The sequence below is a fragment of the Pecten maximus genome, chromosome 16 (genome assembly GCF_902652985.1).
Source record: "Pecten maximus chromosome 16, xPecMax1.1, whole genome shotgun sequence".
Lineage (NCBI taxonomy): Eukaryota > Metazoa > Mollusca > Bivalvia > Pectinida > Pectinidae > Pecten > Pecten maximus.
This window is the reverse complement of record NC_047030.1, coordinates 12,557,111-12,577,107: the sequence shown is the minus strand read 5'-3', so window position 1 is coordinate 12,577,107 and position 19,997 is coordinate 12,557,111. Positions and strand designations below refer to the sequence as shown.

The 19,997-nt window shown below is 35.6% G+C and overlaps 1 protein-coding gene across 1 annotated transcript in view; it reads left to right on the top strand.

Annotated features, from left to right (window-relative positions):
* The first annotated feature begins 1,062 nt into the window (after positions 1–1,062).
* The window catches only part of LOC117345076 (neprilysin-1-like), a 43,420-nt gene continuing 24,485 nt past the window's right edge, over positions 1,063–19,997 (top strand). The window contains exons 1-5 of the mRNA XM_033908018.1: positions 1,063–1,786; positions 7,489–7,536; positions 8,684–8,845; positions 10,303–10,386; positions 16,190–16,395. Of these exons, the coding sequence (XP_033763909.1) occupies positions 1,453–1,786; positions 7,489–7,536; positions 8,684–8,845; positions 10,303–10,386; positions 16,190–16,395 (834 nt within the window). The 5' untranslated portion in view covers positions 1,063–1,452. The remainder of the gene's footprint in view (positions 1,787–7,488; positions 7,537–8,683; positions 8,846–10,302; positions 10,387–16,189; positions 16,396–19,997) is intronic.

Below are 19,997 nucleotides of genomic sequence, written 5' to 3'. Positions count from 1 at the left end.
TTACTAAGGAGGGGACACTTAAGATTTTTTTAATTTCCATTTTGCGGTGGAAGGGAACACCACGAGTGGGTAATGTATAGCTATTTTACGGGAAAGGGGGCCATTAAAGGTTTATTATATCTTTTTTTGGGAAGGGGGAACACAGACGAGTTATTTATGACTGTTTTACTGGGGATGGGAACAATAAAGGGTTATTTATAACTGCTTTACGGGGGTTCTGATAGAGGGTGACTATCTTACGGGGAAAGGGGACACTATATAGGGTTATTATATCTATTTTTCTGAAAGGAGGAACACAAACATATAACTGTACATCTGTATCTATATAAGTAATGTGTATATGAATGTAAATATAACTGTATATGTGTGTACATATAAGTAACACGCAGATATATATGTTTGTGTTGGTGGAATCACGTGATGTGTAAACTGAACCCCGATATGTTAGTCTTACCCAAACACCGACCCCTAGTCTCCCTACCCCACCTATGTGTTGACTGAACCCTGATATGTTAGTCTATCTTTCAACCCCTAACCCCCCTCTGTAATGATTGAACCCCGATATGTTAGTCTAACCACCCCCCCCCACCCCCACCCCCCCCCCCCCCCCCCCCCCCCCCCCCCCCACCCCTGTAATGATTGAACCCCGATATGTTAGTCTATCCCCAGCCTAACCCCAAGATTAATATTACTTTGTCGTGATACGCATATTTTGTGTGATAATACACGTTTTCTCTGCACAACAACTAAATAACACACATGTCCGTGTTTGTGTCGTTGGTCCATTATTGCACGTGTTTTATACTATTCACAGTCTAATGGTATGTTCCTTTTTATTCAAACGATATTGTTTACGCATCCAATATCGGTGTGACCTACTTTCTCACCTCGCTTCAAAATGGGATCTATCATGAGCTAAAGCATTACACCGCCAGTGTGTGGCGAATTGTCACCCCTAGCTGTAACAATAGCTGTAGGGATTGCTGTATTGATTCCAACACTCTTCGTATCATGTTAACCTTGATTAGTTTCTGTTAAAGATAATGAAAACGCGTGACGATTTTTCTTAATTATCTTCGTCATGCAAACATTCGTTAAGTATCAAAGTGCATATCTTAAATTTGATACGTGCATTTAAAAATATCCAACATAATTATGCATTGTTAAAACTATATGGAAATCGGTGTACATTCATCCCGGTAACGTCACTTACGGAATCTCACTGTTTTACATGTGTTCTGTCTTCGTTGCAGTTATCAGGGGAAGCTGTCTGCAGTATTCGTAGGAGCCATGCCTGTATATGCGTTGTGTGATTAACAAATTTCAACATGTCCGGGAAGATTTTGGGAATTAACCAGAAAATACACGAAGCACGTGTTGTTTGTAGGTTCTACGATTTATTGAGAGCAGTTTAGGATACCGTGGAATCTGTGGACATTGTAGGCTATCGACATGTCCGTCACTTACACCTTCAACAACAATCATAACGACTTAAACAATGGCCCCACGACCACCCAAAATGGTGGGATGGATTACTACCGAGGTTCTGCCAAACCCCGTGCTGGTAGTTATGGCAACCGAGGACAAGCCAAACCACAGACAACAAGTAGTTGTGAGAAGGTCGATCTCACTGTGCATATAGCCGGACACTCAAATTGTGCAAAACCATGGACGGCCCGAGAGAAATATCTGGGCACCATTTGTCTCCTGTTGTTCGTGGCGGCCGTCTCCTTTGTTGTCATAGCCTTAATACGTGATGAGAGATGTAGTAGGACCACCGGTAATGGTAAGTTACCCCCCACGTCCTCTAAAACGTACTGACGCGTCCTAGAAAGACAAACTTGATGTATGAGACAGTATTATATTTCACTATGCCTTGCCCTGTCCCTTACTAATATCATATTTAAAGGTATCCATACGTATGTCATTTGTATATGCTATTGTGTAGCGTCTTGGTCGGCCAAGTTATACCTCTGTCGTAATAGTTAATTTTATGACATAAAGAACATATTCTTACTTTAAAACAATACATTTGTAGATCATACCTTATACACCATGCTTTATAGACCAAACTTTATAGACCAAACTTTAAAGACCTCACTTTATAGACCATGGTTTATAAATAAATCATGCATTGTGGACCATTCTTTATAGATCATACTTTGAAGATCATACTTTGAAGACCACACGTTATATACCATACTTTATAGACCCTACTTTATAGACCATACTTTATAGACCACACGTTATAGACCACACGTTATAGACCATACTTTATAGACCATACCTTATAATCATATTTTATAGACCATACTATATAGACCATACTTTATAGACCATACTTTATAGACCATACTTTATAGACCCTACTTTATAGACCCTACTTTAAAGACCATACTTTTAACGGTCTATATAATGATAAACACTACATATTCATAAACATCTTCAAACGGTAGATATATAGTTATGTATGTGAAGTTGTAAATATGTAAATTTATTAACATCCATATGTATAATTTAAACTGCCCTGACCTGATTTCATTTTCTGGAAACATCTACGTTCACACAAGGAAGACAAACCTTAAATAAATGAATGACACAAAGAAAAAAAAACCTGATATGGACTCGCCAAATACAATAAAATATGCCTTCATTAGTAATCCAAACATCTAGACGACAATTTAGGACGTCACCACCACATCTGGTATCCTGTTTCAGATGATGGTTTGTGCTCCCTGTATGATACATAAGATGGTGGTGTGTTTTCCCTGCGTAATATCTCAGATGGTGCTGGGTATTCCATGTGTGATATCAAGCAGGCGACAAAAGTTACCATACAGGCTACAGTCAGCACCATCTGAAATATAATAAAGGGGAATACACCGCACCATCTAAGATATAATAAAGGGAACACACCACCATATCAGATATAATAAAGGGAACACACACCAACATCTAAGATATAATAAAGGGAACACACACCACCATCTAAGATATAATAAAGGGAACACACACCACCATCTAAGATATAATAACGGGAACACACACCACCATCTAAAATATAATAAAGGGAACACACAACACCATCTCAGATATAATAAAGGGAACACACAACACCATCTAAGATAAAATAAGGGGAACACACACCACCATCTAAGATATAATAAAGGGAACACATATCACCATCTAAGATATAATAAAGGGAACACACAACGCCATCTAAGATAAAATAAAGGGAACACAGCACCATCTAAGATAAAATAAAGGGAACACACAGCACCATCTAAGATATAATAAAGGGAACACACGACACCATCTAAGATATAATAAAGGGAACACACAACACCATCTAAGATAAAATAAAGGGAACACAGCACCATCTAAGATAAAATAAAGGGAACACACAGCACCATCTAAGATATAATAAAGGGAACACACGACACCATCTAAGATATAATAAAGGGAACACACAACACCATCTAAGATAAAATAAAGGGAACACAGCATCATCTAAGATATAATAAAGGGAACACACACCACCATCTAAGATATAAAAAAGGGAACACACAACACCATCTATTATAATAAGGGAACACACACCACCATCTAAGATATAATAAAGGGAACACACAGCACCATCTAAGATATAAAAAAAGGGAACACACAACACCATCTAAGATATAAAAAAAAAGGGAACACACAACACCATCTAAGATAAAATAAAGGGAACACACAGCACCATCTAAGATATAATAAAGGGAACACACAACACCATCTAAGATATAAAAAAAGGGAACACACAACACCATCTAAGATAAAATAAAGGGAACACACAGCACCATCTAAGATAAAATAAAGGGAACACACAGCACCATCTAAGATATAAAAAAGGGAACACACAACACCATCTAAGATATAAAAAAAAGGGGGGGGGAACACACAACACCATCTAAGATAAAATAAAGGGAACACACAACACCATCTAAGATATAATAAAGGGAACACACAGCACCATCTAAGATATAACAAAGGGAACACACACCACCATCTAAGATATAATAAAGGGAACACACACCACCATCTAAGGTATAATTAAGGGAACACACAACACTATCTAAGGTATAATTAATGGAACACACAGCACCATCTAAGGTATAATTAAGGGAACACATAGCATCATCTAAGATATAAAAAAGGGAACACACCAACATCTAAGATATAATAAAGGGAGCACACAACCCATCATCTAAGATATAATAAAGGGAACACACAGCACCATCTGAGGTATAATTAAGGGAACACAAAACACCATCTAAGATATAATAAAGGAACACACACCACCATCTAAGATATAATAAAGGGAACACACAACACCATCTAAGGTATACTATAGGGATTATACACACCACATCTGACGTACAGGATAGAAAGTGTGTACAATCTTGACAATGTAATAATTCACACGGTTTGTCCATATATGCTGTGTATTTTTAGTTTTCATACTGTCGATGTGTAAATAACTGACAGTGAAAAAATTCATCCTCATCAGAAAATGACAATTTGGCCTCATAGACACACTGTCCATACGTCACTGTATTATGATGTTCAACCTATCTGTAAACTATTGCGAATGACGTGGCCATCGATTACAAGCTCTTTGAGAACAACATTCAGGCATTTCTTGTGATTCTGAGTTGATGTTTCCGGTCGTTGTACCATGTCTTTGTAGTTCTATTAGGGACCATTAACATCGTAGATGTGTTATTAAGGAAAATTGAACTTTATATAATTGGCGTACTCTTATTGATTTAATATTTCATGACACATGTAGAAACGTCAAAACAACAAAATGCTTTGCATTAAAGTAAACAACTAGAGTTAGATTTTATTGAAGCCTTATAATTATAATTTCTGTCTCTCGGTTAACGAGGCGATCCAGTTACTACAGCATACGTCCATTTAAGTTACTACAGCATACGTCCATTTAAGTTACCACAGCATACATTGTACGTCCATTTAAGTTACTACAGCATACGTCCATTTAAGTTACTACAGCATACGTCCATTTAAGTTACCACAGCATACGTCCATTTAAGTTACTACATGTACGTCCATTTAAGTTACTACAGCATACGTCCATTTAAGTTACTACAGCATACGTCCATTTAAGTTACTACAGCATACGTCCATTTAAGTTACTACAGCATACATACATGTACGTCCATTTAAGTTACTACAGCATACGTCCATTTAAGTTACTACAGCATACGTCCATTTAAGTTACTACAGCATACGTCCATTTAAGGTACTACAGCATACGTCCATTTAAGGTACTACAGCATACGTCCATTTAAGTTACTACAGCATACGTCCATTTAAGTTACTACAGCATACGTCCATTTAAGTTACTACAGCATACGTCCATTTAAGTTACTACATCATACGTCCATTTAAGTTACTACAGCATACGTCCATTTAAGTTACCACAGCATACGTCCATTTAAGTTACCACAGCATACGTCCATTTAAGTTACTACAGCATACGTCCATTTAAGTCCATATAAGACTCACCAGTTATTACGAAAGATCTAAAGCATGTACCGTGTTTATCATTGGAACAAGGTAGGCGATTCATTGTTGTCCCCCTGCAATATAAGGGTATTTGATTTTAGATAAAAAAAAAAAAAAAATTTAATTATTTTGGGATTATCCGTGTTTATGAATATGACCTTCTTTTTAATATACGGCTCTATTTACATTAGAGGGTAGGTACCTGGTATTTTCTGTTTAAAGCATACTAGTTTAAATTATATGTACACGTTTACACATATTTATATGTAAAGGTCGCATAAAGTTCGAAAGGTAATGTTTATCTCCGGATAATTCAATTTATCATCCATTGTCGGCATTGCGATTCAATTATCCAATTTACATATACAATTGGCCATTTTTAAATGTAGGTATACTTCATAGACCGGTGAAATGTTTGTTGTTTTATCGTCTGGATTCCATTTGTATGATATAGCGAAGGTAATTTATATATGCTCAGTCTTGAAATGAGGTACATTCAATTTCATTATATTTATATACTGTTATAAGCTATCATGGTCAGTAAAACTGAATGTCAACATTTGAGACCATGGGACTGATAAATTAGTTTTAGCAATGCAGACGGTAAAGTTAATTCCAACTAAACTGAACTAAGTGTTGTTGTACTTCTGAGAGATCGTACACTTTGATGGTTTCATGAAAAAGCAACCGAATGTCGACATTGTAACAAAATCATAATTCTAACTAAAAATAACAAAAAAATGACAAAATACAACAGAATGATGGAGAATAAGACTATGTGCTCCAGGAGAGTTAGCGTCTTCATCGACTACACCCGACATACGAATCTAGGTCTAATTGACGACACCCGCCATTCAAATTTTGGTCAAATCCGGGCTTACATTTCAATATCTGTCGTGGTTAAGACAGTTATGGAGTAGCTTTATAAATAGTTATATGAAAGACGTCATATCTTTGTGACAATGTTTATTTTCTGAGTGTTTTATTTATGTTTAAGTATATGCTTCATTTCTCTGTATGCCTTTTTTTTTTTTTTTTTTTTTCATATATATTGCAGTCATAAGTACACCTTCTCTCGTTGGTAGTAACATCTCCAGTCCACCATCCATAGTTTCTTATCAAACAGCTTTGCAATAAATCAATGAGCTATTGAGCTATCAATTTATTTACCTGTATTTTTACTATATTTTAAGTAGCTGGTGTATCCAGAATTGACACATTGCACCTCTGTTACCAATAAAACACTCACTACGAAGAAGTACGATATAACTTATCAAATCAACGGCAATAAAATTAAACTGCACAGTTTTTCCACATAATAATCATGTTTCCTGTAACATCAACCTGTCATTTAAAGCATTTCTGTGATGTACGCACGTGTTTTGATTGCCTAATGTTAAATATATATTCTAAAAAAGGGATGAAAGTAGCTTGTCTTACAACAACGTCTGTTACTGCCAGTTTTCTTTTGAAAATCATGTTTTCCTACTATAAATTATCTGTTTTTCCTATAAATAAAAAAATGTGTTACTATAATTCATATACCCTTGATAAGGGAGATAATCTGTTTTTTTCTCTATTTACTTTATTTTTCCTATTAATATCAACATTTACTACTACCATACACATGTTCTTACCAAAAGGAGAAAATCGCTTTATATGTATATATATATATATATGAATTATAATACATATCAACGTTTTTTTTACTATCAATGACATTCCCTCGCTAAGGGAGATAAGCTTTACCCTAATAATGTCCGCGTTTGTCTAAAAAAAAATTCAACTGTTAGATATTCTTACGACAAGTCCACGTCCTATTGCCAGACACTGCGAAATCTGTCTGGGGCAACATATGTAGTAGCATTCTATATCTGTAAATGTGCCGTTCGTTTATTTTGGTTGTTTTAATTACAGTGCCTATACCCAGAAATTATTGCCTTTCTCAACATTGTGTCCGGACAGGTAAGCCATTTGGAATCTCTTTCATCATTGTGGCTTTTGATTCCCTTACAGCGTTGTTGATTTTCAATCCCTTACATCATAACCTCTTTTGAATCCCTTGCATAATTTTAAATTTTGAATAACTAAAATCATTCCTTGCTTTGAATCACTTCATCGTTGCTGATTTAAAATCTTTTACGTCATTATTGATTATGAATCGCTTACATCGTTGCTGATTTTGAATCGTTTACATCATTGATTATTTTTAATTGCTCACAAACCATTGACTGAATTACAATCTTTAGTACCAGTTCTCTCCGCTAGGCTTTGCTCATGAATACTAATTATTTTCGAAGCGAATTCTAATGAAGACCAGAAAAACTATGGCCGACATTCAAATCTACTTAAACGATTGCTTCTTTTGAACCCCTTACATTATTTCTTCTTTGAATCCTTGCTGATTATTAATCACTAACATCATTGCTGATTTTTAATCCCGTACATCATTAGTGATTTTGAATCTCTAAATCATTGGTGATTTTGAATCAATATACATTTTTTAGCATTGATTTTTAATCCCTTACATCCGTGTTGATCTGATTTATAAACAAGATATTACAAGTTATTACTAAGCCATAATGAAATGCAATAGGACAAAGTAATGAATAAAACAGTTGAAGATCACTAGTTATTCGCCGAACAGCAACAGAGTGTCATGTCTTTGATTTTTCAAGTCAGTTTTGGTAGAAAACGTGCACAACTGTAATTACTCTGCCTGCATTTCTAGGGATTCCAGCGCTGTTCATCACTGGTTTGCTGCTTTAACTAGATTAAACGCGGAATGTAGCTGTCTCCTTCAGTTGAATTATTGGCATAACTACCATATATGATAATTGTTATATTGATATATGAAGTATGGACGACTAAATTCCGTTAGCGCTCAGAAAGGTGAAAACATTAACGAGAGTAATATCATAGCAACATATTCAAAGCATGCATGGCTGCTCATGTAACTTGATATAAATTCAATTTCATGTTGAACGGATGCACTGCTATCATATGTTATTCTCGTATTTTATGAAATAAATGTGACAAATTGTTATAACTGTTTTTAATACATGTTATTTGTACAAATGTAGTAGAATAAACTATTTTTGATTTACTTAAGCGGCCATGTTGCTGGAAGCCATGGACCAGTCCGTGGACCCTTGTGAGGATTTTTTTCAATACGCATGTGGCAATTGGAACCGTAAAAATATCATCCCAGACGACAAATCCAGCTTTAACACATTCGAAAAACTTCATGATGACCTTCAGATCACTCTCAAGGGTAAGGAAGAGAGCGTCACATAGATTCCAGTTTACAATTTCCACAATTTAGGATTGTTTTGTGTATGCTTTCTCATCTAGGCAATAGTGCAAAGTGTAAGCATATAGAACGTCTCGAACACGCAATCTGCTGTGGACGGGCTAAGGTATTTCTCTTGACAGTCTGTTGTCTACTTTACATATTTCTTGTTAGATATGCATTGGTAAAACTGTATATACATACGAATTATTCGACAGAATCTCATCAAATCCGCATATCTTACGCATATACGTAACACCAGAATAGACTAAAGAAGTTGTTTATGATATCCCAGGATGTAACACAACCAGTTGAACGTGTAATGCAACATAATAAGACAAAACGAAATCGTTCATTATTTTATACGACGTAAATCTTAATCTTTGAAAAAGTCTCCCCTCACCATTTTGGTCTTAAGATGTCAGAATAATGTCAATAACTCTAGAAAGTGTTATAGGGATGAACACGATAGTTTTGAATCCGCAACGTTTTTATGGACGAACAAGAGAAAACATACACTATGTAACGTTGTGGAATGAGAAAGCGATAACAAATGGTGTCACAATTAACTACCTTGAACATAAACTTCGATGACACTTGATATCTGCCCAAATGAAAGCTATCATACTTGTTGACGTTAAAGAAGAACGTACAAAATAAAAATATATATATATATCACGTATTGTGTGTATTAAGGATTATAAATCATTTTCAATGTATTCTATTTTTCTACATATTTTTTTTTCATTCTGAAATTCATGATCGAGTTTTAGAAATATAGCAATAATATATATGCACATACATTTTATGGCGTTCAATGTAATCATATTATCTTATTAAAGGGTATTTCGCGTATCTACAGCAGTAAGATGTATTTCTCGTATCTACAGCAGTAAGTAGAAACAACATTGTAAGATAATGTATATTTCTCGTATCTACAGCAGTAAGCAGAAACACATTGTAAGATTATGTATATTTCTCCTATCTACAGCAGTAAGTAGAAACAACATTGTAAGATAATGTATATTTCTCGTATCTACAGCAGTAAGCAGAAACACATTGTAAGATAATGTGTATTTCTCCTATCTACAGCGGTAAGCAGAAACAACATTGTAAGCTAATTATATTTCTGCTATCTACAGCAGTAAGCAGAAACAACATTGTAAGATAATGTATATTTCTCGTATCTACAGCAGTAAGCAGAAACACATTGTAAGATAATGTGTATTTCTCCTATCTACAGCGGTAAGCAGAAACAACATTGTAAGCTAATGTATATTTCTGCTATCTACAGCAGTAAGCAGAAACAACATTGTAAGATAATGTATATTTCTCTTATCTACAGCAGTACGTAGAAACAACATTGAAAGATAATGTATATTTTTCGTATCTACAGCAGTACAAACGCCGGAAGTAAATAATCTTAATATCTTTTCCAGGTTTATTGGAGGAACCTGTAAGTTCTGAAGATAGCCAAGCTACTAAGAAAGTGAAAGTTCTGTACAAATCCTGCATCAACGTGTGTAAGTATTCAGACAGTAGAACATAAATCAATGACGTCAGACATGGTAATGATGTAACCAGTTTGTCTGTGAATGATAACGCGGCCATTTTTTAAGAACTTATCGTGATTGTTAACCTTCTCCTTGTCAGTTTTGTTTTTGGATACAGACACCAGACCCCAGACAAAGGAATCCTGTGATGTATAATACAGATAATTGTCTTCCTGTAGATGGTTAACTCTCTCCATAGGTGATGATGTATCACCGTTTAGAGCTTGGATATCAAAACAGTTAATATCTACGGTTTTAATTATCTATTATGTATAGAACTGAATGTAATTCATATTGTAAATTGATTAATGTCTTTAACTTAGTTCATAATATCAGCAAATTTAAGGTATGTTAGTTACTTTGTTCTCTTACTGATGATCCTTTAAACAATAACCCTATATAATATTCAAGCGTAACGTCATTACTATACGCTGTAGCTCGCGGGGCTAATATTTGGCGGTTGTTGACAGTCGGCAGTACTTCGCAGGTATTGAATTTCGCGAAACACCGACTGAAGTCAATAGTTCCATACATTTGTGTGTGTTTATAAATATTAGCTTGGTATTTATTTTCTCGTTTTATTCAATGGTCGCGAATATTATGGAAAATAAATATACCGCGAATATTACAGAAAATAAATCTCCCGCGAATATTACCAACTGTACGATATTACACATTAAATTACTGTAAACATTTTGGCGCATTCCATTCAAACTTTATAGCGCATATTCTAATTCCAACATATCAGCGACATGATGAGTTTGTGCACACCAAATACATTTTTTGCGAGAAACGCTAAGATAAGATTACCTCAAAAACATTATGTTTACAGTTCTCTTCAAATACCCACTCTTTTCTTTCGCGAACGCTTTTTTTGTCTAATATCATATCAATTTTCCTCGTGCTTCGTCTCTGGTCTATCTTGAAGTGCTATCATAATTAGTGAAACATTGCTTTAAGTTGATTAAATGGTATAAATGATAACACTGTCAAATTAGTCTATCGGCTTTATACATCAATAAATACGTCATTGGTACAATGCGCTCCTTGGCGAATGTCCACTGTTACAACTAGGTATCAAATGATGATAAATTTCGTATTAAGATTTCATATGTCTGACCGCTATACCCTAGTAGCGGTTTCCTTGTTCAATATTCACTAGTGATATATCAATAGTTACAATGATAAGGTTTCGAGAGATGCAGGTTGCTTAAGACTGGGAAAGTTCCACGTCTGTCATTACGATCTCATATACTATCTGACGTGTTTGATGTTTTTATTTCGGGTTTTCGGGGTTTTTTTAACTTAGGAGTATTGCTTCGTCATTATGTTGGTATGTTTGTTGTTCTTGTCATACGAGTTCAATCAAGTTGAATGAACGAGGAAGGGTACATATGATTTCCTTTATTTATCGGTTCAATTATTTCATTTTTTAAAATAATTATTAGATCGCAAAACCTACAAAGTCGTTAAATCATAACAAACTGATGAACAAGACTTAGAACGTCATTTGAAGTTGTTTTTATTCAATACAATCGGACTGCCAGATATTATTGCTTGGGAAACTTTGTCAGGTTTTTAATCAAAATGCTTTGTTCGAATTAAGTGAATACAAAATAAACACATCCCCTAAAGATTGCTCTAGTCTTAATGCAATGATAATATTATTACGGATTTATCAATATCTTTTGTATTTTTGTCTTTTGTGTTTCAAATAATTAGAATCTTGATTAAAACTAGTTAGATTAAGAACAAACTTTAATTTGTTTCCTACTGATATGAATAGAATGACTGGCCTGTCCTTCTCTCATGAAGTTGTGTTTCTAAAACTGCATATTGTTGTCTTTCTCGTATAGCATTCTTTCCAATAAACGTATGCAATAAATTCTCCAATTTCTGCAACAACTGTCAGGAATGGCTATTATCGATAATGACATATCAAATTTGCCTCAGTTTTAAGACTTTTTATTTCGTTAATTTGCCGACAACATGTTATCGATGGTAATGATACACGAAATTTCCCTGAGTTTTAAGACTTTTTTATTACGTTAATTTGCTTACAACGATCAATTAGGTTTTCATTGATCATTATCCCGTTAGAATTTATGTTTAAGATGTAATGAGCCATGTTTTGATTTCAATATAATCACGTTTTCTGTATCAGTTACATTAACACGACAATAACGTGGATATGATTATCTGTTTGTCATAATAACACACGTATCTTTGTCAATAACGGAGGGATTATAAGGTAATGTTGTTGAGGTCTGATAGATATGGCGTTTCAACACGTTTGTTTGATTGATTTGGTTGCTAGACATTAGGTATATCAGATGTCAAAACTCAATACAAACCTGAACAACAAAAGAATCCTTAGCAATAAACGTAACTGAATTAAAGCTCAAAATCGACAAAACTGAGGCAGAATAGGAAAAAGTGGTTGTCCCGGAAGGGTGGACAGAATTTGTTTCACACCAATATTTTGAATTTAAAATAACAATAATCACTTAAGCGTTCATTGTATTATACCCTATAACAGTAGAATAAGATTTATGAAATATTATAAGTTAGAAATACACAAAATCAATGTTTGTTCCATAAAATAACAAGAGTATAAACAACAGGGAAAACAATGTGTTTCTTCTTTGTTTCTTGTCATTTATATTGTATGAGCAATGACATTGTTATGTGTGCACACATCAGATTAAAAATACTCATGTTTTATTTCACACTAATATCACCTTAGACATTATGGAATTGGTTTATCTTAAGGTAATATTATTCATTTACTCAAATGAAGGCTAAAACTGAGGTTAGATTTTGTTTTACCTCAACATACACCATACATTAACAAACAATGCTAATAGAATACCAGTGTACAAAATACTTATACACATTACATATTTTAAGCAGCTAAATAGATATTTCTTAATAGCATTCCTGAATAAATTTTATTTCCTGAACTGTTCGAAAAACCTCAGTCGGTTTCATATATAGTTACACATGATACTTCGGGGCATGCCTGTTCTCTGTACATAGGGCCGCGGGGGCCGAGTGGCTAAGGTGTCCCAACGCTTTATCACTAGCCCTTCACCTATGGATTTCGAGTTCGAAACCCACATGGGGCAGTTGCCTGGTATTGCCCGTAGGCCAGTAGTTTTTCTCCGGGTACTACGGCTTTCTGCCACCTCCAAATCTTGGAACGTCCTTAAATATCCCTGGCTGTTAATCGGACGTTAAACAAAATAAACCTTAACCTCTGTAAATACAATAAGTACGATAAAAACTATGCTGTGAAACTATCTCCAGAGTTTTGTCTTTTCCGACGTTTGGTGGTAGTTATAATTCCGGTAACATCCCTTCAAGAGGATATGAAGCTCGATCCATTATCGTCCAAAATTACCGGTCTAGCACTCTGACGAAAGGCACTTATTTATTATTTTCACATTGGAAGCATATAATTATATTTAATGTACCACGTACGGCGTGTCATATAATAACGTAAAATTTGTCTCGGAATCACGTATCTCGGAGACGCTGTATTCCTGTTATTCGTCATATACCAATTTGAATTAGGTTTAGCAGCGATTCTTTGCGGAGCTCTTTCTAAAAGGAAATTTGTCACGATTCATTTGGGAGCTCTTCCTGAAAGGAAGTTTGCCACGATGTAGCATATCCCCTTAATAGATCGGTATACTCTGTAATATCTTCATTATCGAATTATTATCAAGTGGCTTCAAAATGGTTACAAACGATGTACTTTCTTACAATATTTTGATAAATAGGTGTGCCATAACTATACATTTTACACTTTATACATATATGTTTAAAAGCTTGACGACGTATTGACTTATTAATATTACGCCTTTGAAATATTAATGCATGCATCAACTGACTGCTATGTCAACGATGGTGCACGTCAAACTTTTGACCTTTTCTTACAGTACAACTTATAATAAAACGATGTAAACACGTGCTCGCGTTATTTATACCGTCACCTTTATCAGAAGTGTAGCAGTCACGAATATACGACGACTTTGTCGATACGGTATTAACCGGGCGGACAATGCTTCACAATATCCATAACACTGCCTCGGTGCTATTGGCTTATTACGCTGAACTGAACATGCACTTCATTTCAATCGGATGATGACTGGTGGTATAGATTCATGTAGATATATTGCAGTCATCACCTGATCTATTCTCAAGTGTAATCTCCCTTGCTGGATTTGTAAGAAGGCCTAATTAAAAGTTAACGCTCAGATAAATTATACAGCTGTATGCATAAAGCCACATGCATGCCATTGGTACACCGACCTCGGCGGGAAACCAGCGTGTGAAGTGTGTTGTGGTATTATTAACCCTACGTTAAAGTCATGAGGTCTACGTTATTCACATAAAAATATACTTCCAGTTTTCACGGAAACGACTCTCGATGTGAATAAATGAATTTGAAAATTACCTTTATTGTTTCGTTAACACTGTCATTATCCAAATTAAGGAAATATTGCCGTCTGTTTTCCGCCAATTCATCATATTTTGACTGCTTATATAACATGATAGATACATGAGTTGTAGAGAAAATCATTTCCATAATTAGATTTTATAATTTTGTAACAGGAAAATCAATAAAGTGGTAGTGTCGATACACATTACGCTTCACAAAACCATTTGGGGATGTTTGTAACACCTAAGGATAAAAACTCAGCCATGGACAAATATGGTGCCATCTTCCACACTTAATTTACGGATGGTATATTTCCGTAAGTGAGGGGACAGAAAGACCACTCACTCTTTTCCGTTGGGCTCACAACTTTGTCTCGAACAACATCAATGTGATGGATAAGGGCTCACGTTGGTGCCAACGTTTTGACAAGGACGCGTCCAGACCTGACCGCAATAAGGACTGAGAGCACCACACCTTGCACGTCGCATATGCCAGCCTTGTTCAGTCACATGACTTTGGGATGATCCCCAGTCATATGGCTGACCACCGCTAAGAATGTCCCTTGTAAGCAGAGCTATGCTTGCGAAGCTACCCGTGAATTAGTTCTTTGTTGCAAACTAATAGATATTACGAAATGGGTTAAATGTCACAGGAGAATATCGCGGTAGGAACATCCCGGTAAAATTTCAGTGCTCTAATTGTAGATGTTTCTATGACTTGTACTGTGGTACGCTTATTCATCATTCTGCTTTTTTGTTTTAGCTTGGTTATCCGCAAACATTTGAGTACGTCAAAAAGAGTATGTTTTCAGTAATTCTTTCCGTGGTTCGTTATACGTCTGGTGGTTCCGATGTCGGTACATAGGTTCTCATTGTAGGAAAATTACATCGATGACGCTGAAGACATTTTAACCTTCCAGAATAGCTCGTCTCATTGTCTTATTTCCCTTATAATATCTGCAACATATCAAAAAGTAGCGTTCATGTAAACGCAACTAGCATACCGGCAACAAATTACCTACTTTTTTGTGTTTGGCTTTTACAAATGTTTTATAGTTGTGACATTGTACTTCTTGATTTACCAAAATATTGCCTGAATATTTCGATTCAGAATCATTATGAATTGGTATCACAAAAAGCTAAGCTTCGGAAGAAACTGAATAACATATGTCTCATACTGTAACAAGTTAATCTTTTGTATGAGTGACATCCAACAATATTAAGATAACATGTTGAGGAAACCGTCTAAGCCTGTTGCAGTCTATAGGAAATTATTTCGTTTGTTTCTGTTTTATATGTTAAAAGTGCTGTTTTTTCTTGTCAACAGCCACGATAGAGGAAGTGGGAGATCGGCCGCTGAGACGGGTTCTTGAACACCTTGGACGTTGGCCAGTTGTCGACGACCTCTGGTCAGCGGAAGATTTCCACCTGGAAGAGGTCCTGGCTAAGATGCGCGGGATCTATAATGCGCCGATACTCATCGACTGTTGGGTTGGGGCAGACGACAAGAATTCGTCGCTAAATATCATTCAGGTAGGTATATACAAACCTTAGGCACGAGGATATTAGACGATACACACGTGTATATTAACTGATGGGCAAATGTCATTTCAAAGATAGGCACAAGTACATTAATAGATACGCACGTGACAATTAACAGAAGCACATATGTACGTGCACATTAAAGTGGACCTCTGGTAATCTGGATTACGTTGTTACTGCATAATGAAGCAGTTAGATAATAGGAAGAATCTTAACTAGACACTCGAATGTAGTTATGTTTTTACAGAAACTGGGAAATGATTTCTATGTCTTTGAATTAGGTATTTGTGGTTGATAAACTCGCTACTTCGTGCCTAGGTGGTTATATGCTTTTGAACGGATCTTCCCGTTAAAGGCTAAATAATATGGATGATGCAATCCACAACGAGGAAACTGAATAATTACCCTGATTACGTTTTATGGACGCCATCATAACCTGATAGCCTCGTTCTGAAATGTTAATGTCACCATAATTAAATTAAAACTTCATTGTTTTGGAGAAATAACATGCTGTGTTTATAGGAAACACATGTTATAACTAAAAGTTTACTATTTTGTTCATCTTTTCTCTACAGTTATCATTCCATTCCCTTATAAGAAAATACACCAATACCCTAACTAGTTGGAGGCACGGTGGTCTAGTAGTAGGACACATGGCTACGTGACCGAAGGGTCACTAGTTCGAGTCCCAGCACGGACACCGTGTTGCATCCTTGACGTAGCTAAAAATGAAAATATCTTAATGCTGAACAACAATGTCGCGTGGAAGCTGTTTGCGCCAAAATGGCAGCTCCGGGTTTATGCTTCCCAGAGAGGAAATTGACAAAGGTCGGCTGGTTGCTGGAGACATAATAACCACGGATAATAGTTTTTGAAATGCAATGTTGCTGTGGTATGGTAGCGTGAGGACCAGTCTCGGAGAATAGCCTATAAGGCCCTTTACCATTTGAAACACTTTTTTGTTGGATTTCATTGATCTGCAACCTTCCTAGACAAAGTTTCAATAGCAGCACTATAACATGTCGAAAACTTTTCGGAACTGCTTACATATTGTGATCTATCTAGGGGCTGTCGGTCTTTACCACAAGCTATGAGTTACCGTAGTCAAGTGTTTCATTTTAAACTAAACACATGGGGATACTAATATATCGTTATATTTTTACATGCTTCCTTTGTCTAATGTTGTTTCGCTTTTTGCCCGTTTTACTCGCCTGTTTTGGTCCTAATGAATTTTACAGTGTTTATTGGCCTAAAATGCCCAGGTATGTAATTAGAAAATAAAATAAAAAGTAAAGCTGAAATATCGTTTCGTAACTTCTCGAACAATATGTCATTATTGCTTAGGTTAACCCGTGACTATATTAACCTTCAAAGAATGCATTTACAATACTGAAATAGCATTAGAACAGAACTGGAACTCAATGATATGTACAATACTATAGAGTCATTGGTACAGAACTAAACTCAAAGATATGTACAATACAATAAAATCACGGGTACAGAACTTAACTCAAATATATGTACAATACTATAGAGTCATTGGCACCGAACTGGAACTCAAATATATGTACAATACTATAGAGTCACGTGAACAGAACTGAAAATCAAAGATATGTACAAAACTATAGAGTCATTACCACAGAAGTAGAAGTCAAAGATATGTACAATACTATAAAATCACTGGTACAGAACTGAAAATCAAAGATATGTACAATATTATAGATTCACTGGTACGGAACTGAAAATCAAAGATATGTACAATACTAGAGTCACTGGTACGGAACTGAAAATCAAAGATATGTACAATACTAGAGTCACTGGTACAGAACTGAAAATCAAAGATATGTACAATACTATAGAATCACTGGTACAGAACTGAAAATCAAAGATATGTACGATACTTTAAAGTCACTGGCAGAGAACTGGAAGTCAACGATATGAACAATTTTATATAGAGTCATTACCACAGAAGTGGAACTCAAAAATATGTACAATACTCTAGAGTCACTGGTACTGATCTGGAACTCAAAGATATGTACAAAAGATGTTTGAGTTGATATCACCCTTTAACAAGACTATTGTAATAGATGCAGTTAATGAGGATTGATGATTATAAAGCTATCGATACGAAAATGCAGGAATATGGAACACACTGAAAATGGCGCCGAAATATTTAAAAAGCGGCATGAAGGAAATAGTGGTCTCAGATGTGGTGATCTGGTGTATCATTGTAACGACATTCTCTACTTAAGTACGCTTTGGGGTAAGTACCGGGGAGTCATTAAACGGGAGATATTATTCAAGTGATGTTCGGTGTGTCGGACAATGGAAGGCGCTAAATCTCCGTCAGTAGGGTGGTGTCTCCTGGGGATCCCTGCCTTCACCTCGAGGCCGATACTCAAAGCGTGCCATACTAGACCACTAATTAGATTGCTCAGATCGTGCAGGGAGATTCCGGCATATTTGTCGCCTTACTACCAAGCAATTAGATTGCTTTGTATTGGCCAATACCCCTGAGAGATATGTCGGACTCGATTGTGATGTCTACACATACGTATTGGGATGAACTTGTATCTCTTGCCATACGCCATAAAGAGTTTTAATTAAAACAGCAATAAAGATGACAGTTTTCCTCTGATTTTAAGTATCGTATCTATTTGACTTACATAGTGAAGGTGTGAGATATGTAACGTGCTGATAAACAAAATGTGTTTATTCTCAAGTATCGTTAATGCCTCTAACATCTGATCTAGACGGAAATGTTCACATTTATTGCGCACAAAGATAAGACTCTAATGTATGAAGCACTTACCGATATGGACCTCCCATTATTTGTGTCGATTCGTTTGTTACCGTCTGGTATTACAAGGTCTCTACACAACAGACATTCCCTTCAAATACTGACATGCCCTTATATAGCCCGACCTTAATGTACCAAGCACTTACCGATATGGACCTACCATTATTTGTGGCGATTCGTTTGGTACCTTCTGGTATTACAAGGTTTTAACACAGTAGACATTCCCTCCAAATATTGACATGCCCTTATATAGCGGACTGCATATCATCCACTCACTGCAACACTTGACCAAGTAACATCAGACGTTGTTTGGTCTGTATCTTTTATTCAGAAATATTAAAAGACATAAAAACTCTTTACAGCAACAAGGACGAATAGACATAACAATAGGTTTTGTCTGTGATACATTTAGGCAATATGAACTGTTGGTGATGAAAACCAGTATATGACTGCGACTCTGCTCTGTCCATTTGAATTTTACACAAAAACAAAATTTCAGTCTTCAAAATGCTTGATATGCATAACGTTTGTACGAAGAAGTATGAATAATATTATTAAATTCTGTATAAGTAAAACGCGGATTCAATACAAATATTAAGTTGTCTAACGTGTTAATTTGAACATGTTAATTGGACTACCGTTTTTATGCACTACCATAACGATAATGTTCATCTCGAATTACACAAGAAACACCCGGAAAACCATTCCAAGATCTTGGGAACATTAACAGTTCAAGTCAGAATAAAATCAAAATACTCCGGAAACCATTTCAAGATATCGGAAACATCAAAAG